An 8,288-nucleotide genomic window follows, 5' to 3' on the forward strand; every position below is an offset into this window, starting at 1 on the left:
GGGGTGGTGAATGAAAGCAAGAGACAGGAAAAGGAATATTGTGGGACTGTCCTGCTTCAAGGTTGTATATGGTGAGATTTTTGGACTTACGTGCAAACATGAGAAGCATAGAATTCTTTATCCTATTTCTCATATGTTTCTTGGCCATTTGTATGAGGTATGCTCAAAATATATGATAAATGTTTAAATAAAAAACATTATTATAGGAAGACATTGCCATTAATCCTCCTCAAAATACTCCTCCCTTCAAATATATTTATCCCGTCATTTTGGCCACTGTCTGGAGCAGTTCTAAAAGCTCCTTTTCATGTCTTCACATGGTATCAGCTGAAGCAGGGCAAATGCTGCAGTTGAGCAGCACTCCACAGAAAAGCAGGCTGGAAAGAAAATTCTGATGCACCCTCCCCCACCTATACACTAGATGTGGCACTGTACAACCTTTATCTCTTCCCCTACATCAAAATGACCTTCAAAGGTGAATGTTTTATGTCAATCCAAGGCACTAAGGCACTCACAAAAGCAGGACTCTGACAGACACTCAGGAAAGAAGACTGCAAGAGCTGCTTTCTGAAAGTGGACAGAATGATGGGGTGGGTTGTTCAAAGTGAGGGGCAGGATTCAGAAGGGCACTAAAAGCAATGGGGGGCTGGTGAGATAGCTCAACAGACTAAAGCACCTGCTTAGGCAAGCTTAGGCAAGCACAGGAACCACAGTTCAATGTCTGGCACCACATGCAGTGCCAGCCCTGCCCCCAGGGTAGGCTGAGCCAGCGACCAAGTCCTGGTGTGGTGGTGCCCGCCTATAATCCCAGCACTGGGGAGGCTGAAAACAGGAGGCTCACTATGAATGTGAGCTGCATAGTGAGATCCTGTAACAACCAAATATATTAAAGAGGGGGGAAGGGAGGAAGGGGAGAGGGGGAGAGAGAGAGAGAGAGAGAGAGAGAGAGAGAGAGAGAGAGAGAGAACAAAAGGCAATGGGAATGTTACCATAATGCATTTTTTAGAAATTTAAACAGTCATTGTATTTTTTGAACACACCTCATATATCTTCTTTGTTGAATCTATCAAGTTAACTCCTTTCCCTCCTTTTAAAAACTGAAATCTTTCTTTATGATTGAGTTTGAAGCCCTTCGTTACACACCATAGACAATGGCTTGCTTCTTTATATCTAGGTCTAGAAAGTCATTTGTAGGAATCTCAAATTCTGGTTTCATACTACTCTTCTTTCTATAGTGGTGGAGGTAACAAGGAATATTTCCAGGGGTGATAAACTCAAATTAGCGAACACAACACCATGAGTTGTAAGAAGGTTTGAAGGTGGCCTTGCATGCCGATCTATTAATGCTACTTCCACTGTTGCACCCACAGCATTAATACACACCTCTGGACTTCCTCTCTCATCTCAACATTTTATAATGAAAAAGTTCAAAACAAATAAAGATGGAAAGAAATATATGCTAAACAACAAGGGCATATGCCTAGACTCTAAAATTATTAATAATTTGCCACATTTTACTTAAAACATATATTGCTTAACCTATCAACTCATTTGCTTTTTATGTACTTTAGATGAACCTCCTTTGTTTTAGATGAAAAGATTTCAAAAGTGCCACAAACAAAAGGGAGCCTGCCCATTAACTCAGTTGTTTAAGTGGCTGCTTAGACAAAGCAGTCAGGCTCTGGGTGCTGTGTTTCGATACCCATAACCTCATGCCTTACCAGACCTGCCCTGAAGGCATCCTGAGCCCACTCCCTTCCCCCCCCAAAAAAGATCCAAAAGTGCCACAAACTCCCTGGCTATAAATTCTGCTTAGGATTGGCTCTGTTAGTAATTAGGCAGATAATATTTACAGTCCCATACAATCCTAAACATTCATGATTCTATATTTGAGAAAACAGTTTGGAATTAGCCTATCTTTCTAATGATCAGCTTTAAAATTTCAGTTGTCCATATAGTGAGCCCCATAATCTATTATAGTTTGGGAAATATCATTTTTAAAATTTATACTGAGATACTTATAATCTTTTAAAATAAAAAAAAATCACTGGATTAGGTTTCACTGATGAGTAAATTATTCTCCCATTAATATAATTAAGCTTAACATGAAATCTTTGGGACAAAATAATATAGACCAGTCAAAGGGCAGTAAACTCACTTGGGCATAGGGACTGATTGGAATAGAGAAAGTTAAGAAAACATAGGCTTAAAAGTACTTTGAACTCATTTCACCTACTGTAAACTGCCCAGGGCAGTGGAGAAGAACAGGATGGATCACACCCCTTGTCTCTCTGACTCAGAGAAGAGTGACTCTGATCTCCCGGAACACTAGGATTGTGAGCTTTCAGGGGGTATGACTTTGTAATCACATAGCACAGTATCAGGACTCTCACTATAGTCAAAATTCTTGCTTGGTGGACGTTGTAAGAGGAAACCATGTTTTCATAATGGCAACTGCTTTCTAAGAACAGGTTAGAAACAACCACCCTAGCCATAGGATGAATTTTTAAGGCTTTGAGCGGTTTTTCGCAGTGTTGGCCAGAACCCAAGAATCAATGCTAGGGCAACTCTCAGCAATAGCTGCAGAGAGGAGGATTACGTAATACAACATACTGTCTACTACTTTGAGAGGCAGACATTATTATCCTTACTCCAGAGCCAAGGAGAGGACAAATTGGAGGCCTCTGTCTATGGCCAGTAAAAGCAGGCTTGGCAAAGCTCAAGGCCTGGATGCAGACCGCAATGTAACATTCGGATCAAGTATCACGATGTAGCTGAGATTTTTTTTTTTTTTTTTTCGCAGAACTGGGGATTGAACTCAGGCCCTTGTGCTTGCCAGGGAAGCTCTTATTCCACTGAGCCATCTCCCCAGCCCAGTGTAGCTGAGATTTAAAGCCAGTCTCTGTCACTTCCTGATGGGAGCACCAAGGTGAGGCCGCTTGTCTTCCCTAACTCTTCAATGCCTTGCTTGTGCATTAATCTTACGTTTTTCCCAAAACTCATTACACAAATCTTTATTGTTTTTAGTAAACAATGTTCTTCCTTGTGCCAAGCCTTGCTCTCTATGCTAGGATAGAGCAGGCTGACAGAAACGACACCAACAAGAAAAGCACCAAAGCCAGGGACTGGTCCACACCGAAGAGGAGCCTGTGTAGCTGTTGATTTTGATATCACTATTATGATCACTTTTCCTCCTTGGCACTTCTACATTCAGTATCTCCAGGAAGCAACTCGAAAATATATTTCTACTCCTTATCCCTCACCAAGAAAATTTTGCTTTTACTTGCCTACTGTTCAGATGCAACTGAAAGAGGAAACAGGTAGGCTATAAGCTCTGGGTGCAAACCCAGACCATACGCTCTTCAAAAAAAAATCATAAGGAAGATGCATTGTTTATATATCTAATATTTATGCTGCACACATATATAACTATCTCTTTCTTTCAATTCAGCCAGAACCCTTGAATTAAACATCAGGCTCAGCCCATACTTACATTTTCTTAGGGCACCAATCTGCTGCACAGCCTGCAAAGTCTGAGACAGCTGTACAGGAAATACATCCTCTTATGCGTCAAGTATTTTTACTGAGACACTTTGAAAAGCAGCCCCAAGCAACAAGCAATTACAGAGATGTTATATATTTGTATTTCAAATAAAATTACACACAGTGTGATAAACAAGACAAATAAAAGCAAACATAACCCACGACTGTACCCAGGTACAAAAAGCCTTCTAGGGAGTATTTGAAAACAGGTTCTTTTATGTATTTCTTTTGCCCTCATGACACGTACTTACTCACAGCCCACCTGCCTTGTTCTCACTGTGGTCCCAGCCACTCCTGACTTCTGACCGACTGCTTCAGGGGGAACAGAATGGGCCACTTGCTCCTTAGCAGGACATCGCTGCATTCAACTACAGTTTTTAACTTTTACAGCGAGATGTGGGCACAGGTTCACTTCCTGTTGCAGTTTCATACTCGACCCAAGTCCACCAGAAACAACTCAAAAACCAGACACTTACCTCCATGCGTCCTTAAGAATTACATCATGGTACTTCAGCCAAGCCCATAGCTATGCTCTCATTGGTTTAAATAATTTAATAAACACTGAAATAGTATGAGACGAGTATGCTTTAGCTTCTTTCCTCAGGACACTTAAATACTTATAGAAAGATTCAAGAAACACTATACATCCCATCAACTTCCTCTTTGTGTTTAGTTGTTTTCATATGTGTGAGGCATTAGCTCTTCATAGTACATTAAGTAATCAATAGAAACTTCAGACCAACTACTGCCTAGATGTACCTAATTTGACTGGGCAATTTTATAACATAAATATGTTTAAGAATTGATAAGAATACTTTCATAAACCAGGGATATAGCTGAGTGGCACAATGCCTGACTGGCAAGTGTAGGGTCCTGAGTTTGATTCCCAGTACAAAAAAAAAAAAAAATCTTGCATGGCACTGTCATTTATCAACAGTTTTGCTGATTAAAGAGTGTTTAATTACCATAATCTTCTTAACCTCAAAAATGTTAAAAATGCTATTACTATTTCATCCGTAGACATACATCAGCATAAAGACATAAGACTGATGCCTTAATTTAATCATTAGCAGCACATAATAAACACTTAGCTGTTCGAGGCACTGGACATACAAGGCAATGGTCTTTGTATCTGAATGGATTCATATTCCTGGAATCAAATCACAAACACTTATATTTTTAAAATTTTTTATGTATTCAGTACAGGGTCTACAGGGTCTCACTACACAGATCAGTCTCGTAGTGATCCTCCTGTTTTCAGCCTCCCAAGAGCTGGGATTAGAGGCATGCCACCATACCCAGTCTCATTCTCCATCTCAGCGTGCCCTGGGGGCAGGGCCAGCACAGCACCCTGGGGATCAAACCCTAGTTTCTAAGCCTGCCTAAGCAGGTGCTTTAGTCCTCTGAGCTATCTGGCCAGCCCTCACAAACATTTAAAAAATAACACCATGCCACATGAGGGCACAGACTGAAAAGGAGATGGGAATTCTCAAGCCCAAGAAAATACTGGAAGCCCAGCATTTCAAAAGCAACAGGTAGAGCCAGGTATGGTGGTGTATGCCTGTAATACAAGCACTCGGTAGGCTGAGGTAGGAGGACCGTTTGCAAGTTCAAGACCAGCCTGGGATACAAAGCAAGCTCAAAACCAGCCTGAGCTGCACAATGAGACCCTATCTCAAAAAGACAAACAAAACAAAAACAACAACAACAAGAGGTAGAGGGATGTGAAAGAAAATCTTTCAGGAAATCCCAAGAGGAGAAGTTACTGATCCAGGTAGATAGGAAGGGTCATAAGTAAGAATGGTCATCCAGGTTTGACAATGAAAAGGGCCACATTCTGAAGTGCTACCTCTCTAAAGCCTGTGTAGGTACAATTAGCTACAGAAATGGATTCTACCTAACTTCATTCTAGCTGATATGTGGAAAACTACTATGATAGCAAGGAGTATTAGACTTTTCTCAAAATTAAGAAAGCTGGATGCTCACAAGGCTAAGGAACAATGTTGTGATAATTTGCAACTATTTGTACCCACTAAATATCTTCTACTCGTATATCATGATCAGACCTTTGCTTTATAAAATGATAAAATAACTGACTATATCGTTCTGTTTTCATTCCTATGTAGTAATTTTATTTTGTCTAGGAAGCCTTCTTACTGCCTTTCTGTCAGTATTTCCCTTTCATGTTTGCCTTGGGAAATTTGCCTCCTATGTGAACAGACAAAAAGAGGGGGAAAAATTCCTATGAAATTCTCTTTGCACACTAAATTATCTGAAATCTAAAATCGACAGCTGGCAAGGAGCAAAAGTTACACAAATAGCAAAACTGGTCAAAACACTGCAAAAATCAATGGCAACGCATTCAAATATTACTACAAGGATTTTTTTTTAAGTCATTCCCTCAAAGGATAAGGGGACAAAATCTTTTTTTCAGTAACTTGAGAATACTCAAAGTATGACATAGGGTTTTCTCTAAGGTATTGCACATACAGAAAGGTAATACAGCAGTACAGTGACTAACAATGCTGTACACACGGGAATAGCTAGGAAACACGTGTGGTAAATCAAATATTTTTTCCACGTACAAAACCAGTTAGCTAAAACTTTACATCAAGTAATGCTTCTTAGCATGTTTATAGAAAATACCACTAATATCTACTTAACCAAAAGCCCACACCACGAGACACATAGTTATGACTCCTCTTAGAATTTTTACGCCAGCCACTGAAAGAAAAAGGAAGAGAATCCAGTGTGGATGTATCCGGTATATAATGTTAAGAGACAGGCTTCTTAATCTGAAATACCCTGGCAATAACCCTAGGGGTCTTTCTTTGCCCAGAGAGGACGTAGGAGTTATAGGTGCACCTAGATGTGGGTCAGACCGTTGGACACGCAGAGTCAGTCACCTCCCAGTCTTCATGACCCTGAGGGGTTCCAGGCTTGCAACTTCTTACCTGGTGGCACAGCTCTTCCCACTGCCTCTGCAGAAGCTCTATGCGTTCGTTAAGGATGGAGATGTCATCGGCACTGATGTAGGCAGCGAGGGTGCCCCTCAGCACTGTCAGCTCTGTCAAGTCATCTGTCCAGCTCCCAACTGCGTTTTCCAATTCCTACATTCAAATAAAAAATATCCCGAGTCTCCGTGCACACAGATGGTCAACAATGTCACCGGGTGTTTGAAATCCCCTGTTGATACACTTCCCTTTCCATCCCACTCTACTTGAACACCTAATTTGTGACCTGCTTTATTTTGTTTTCTACTTAATCTGATAAGTGCCAAGTTCATCTACTAGAATTAGTCGAGCTGCTCCCACAATCTCCCTGCCATTTGTTTATCATCTCACTGATCTTTCTAATGGTTTTGCCTAAATTAAAGTTTCCTTGTTGCATTGATCTTCTTTGCTTTAAAGTATCCTTTAAGTGTATCTTTTCTTTTCGTTAAGTCACTAATCTCAGGCATGAACATTTTAAAGAAAAATCTCCTAAATTTAACTTTCCATTTCAAATACTGAGTTGCTGCATTTGGTGATATATATGTATAATGTAATAGTGGAAATTTAGTATTTACTACAAAATTTAGAGTAATTTACTGGACACATTTTCTGCACCATCTGGGATTTAAGTGACTGAAAAAAGATTTTGTGTGGGGAATGATGTAAGTAAAAAAACACCTTTAACGATAGTCAAATGAATCAACATTCATTTTTACAATGCTTTGACCAGTTTTGCAATTTTCATAACCCTCATTCTCTGCCAACTGTTGTTTTTAGATTCCAGCTAATTTAATCTATGAATAGAGAATTTCTCAGGGTTTAGTCCATCTTCTTTTGTCTCTTCACCCAGGAGACAAATTTCTAAAGGCAAAAGTAATTAAAGGTACTGTTTGCGGCTAACTTTCCAGGCAATTTAGGCAAACAAGGCTTTTGCCTGAATTTCCTAGGTAATTACTTTGTTTTGCTGATAAGAGTGGTTTGGGAAGAGTGGCAGAGACCTAGCTGGAAATGCCTTCTTTTAATCTACAAATTAAAAAACATGGTAATTGTCAAGTACCCTGGGACATGAAAGATCAGGTCCCATGGGTACAGTGTCTGGCTAAGCCACCAAGCCAACCAAGTGGAATACATACACGACATTTCTGTTTATACTTTTAGAGATGTTATGTTGCTGTGCCAATGTAGAAGTTTTCTTATTATTGTACTAAATTCTGTCAAACATCAATTTTGATGTATGAATTCAAAAAATACTAAAACTCTCTAACCAGAAACCAACTGATTCAGACTGCTTACTGGGTGAATTGGTACAGCTAAAATACAGACAACTGCTAATTCTGAAAAGAGTTAAGCTCTTAAATGTCTAGAAGCTCTAGTTTTCTCTGCAGAAGGAACATAACAGAAAGTTCTTGTGAGCTTGTGTGAATTCCATTCATGGATAACACTGGTATAGTTACTGGCACAGAGAGAGACTAATAAATCCCTCATCCTGTTTTTCAATTTTTTTTCTGTATTTTTCTTCTGAATTTACAACCATAGGCTAAAACAAACTTGTTAACCTTCATAACTCTCATATATTCCTTAACATAATACTTCAAAACAAATTTCATTCACTGTCACAATGTATTGTATATCCTTTTTCATTTTTCCTAACTCTTTTTTTTAAATTTATTTATTTGTGTGTGTGTGTGTGTGTGTGTGTGTGTGTGTGTGTGTGTGTGGCCAGCTCAGCCCACCAGGGGGCGGGGCTGGCTG

General features: G+C 39.7%; 1 protein-coding gene across 1 annotated transcript in view; it reads right to left on the reverse strand.

The window, feature by feature from the left end:
* Syne1 (spectrin repeat containing nuclear envelope protein 1) overlaps window positions 1-8,288 on the reverse strand; it is a 564,055-nt gene that overhangs the window by 57,419 nt on the left and 498,348 nt on the right. The window contains 1 exon segment of the mRNA XM_023706255.1: window positions 6,498-6,653. Within this exon segment, the coding sequence (XP_023562023.1) occupies window positions 6,498-6,653 (156 nt within the window).

The sequence above is a fragment of the Octodon degus genome, unplaced genomic scaffold (genome assembly GCF_000260255.1).
Source record: "Octodon degus isolate 3935 unplaced genomic scaffold, OctDeg1.0 scaffold00246, whole genome shotgun sequence".
Taxonomy (NCBI): domain Eukaryota; kingdom Metazoa; phylum Chordata; class Mammalia; order Rodentia; family Octodontidae; genus Octodon; species Octodon degus.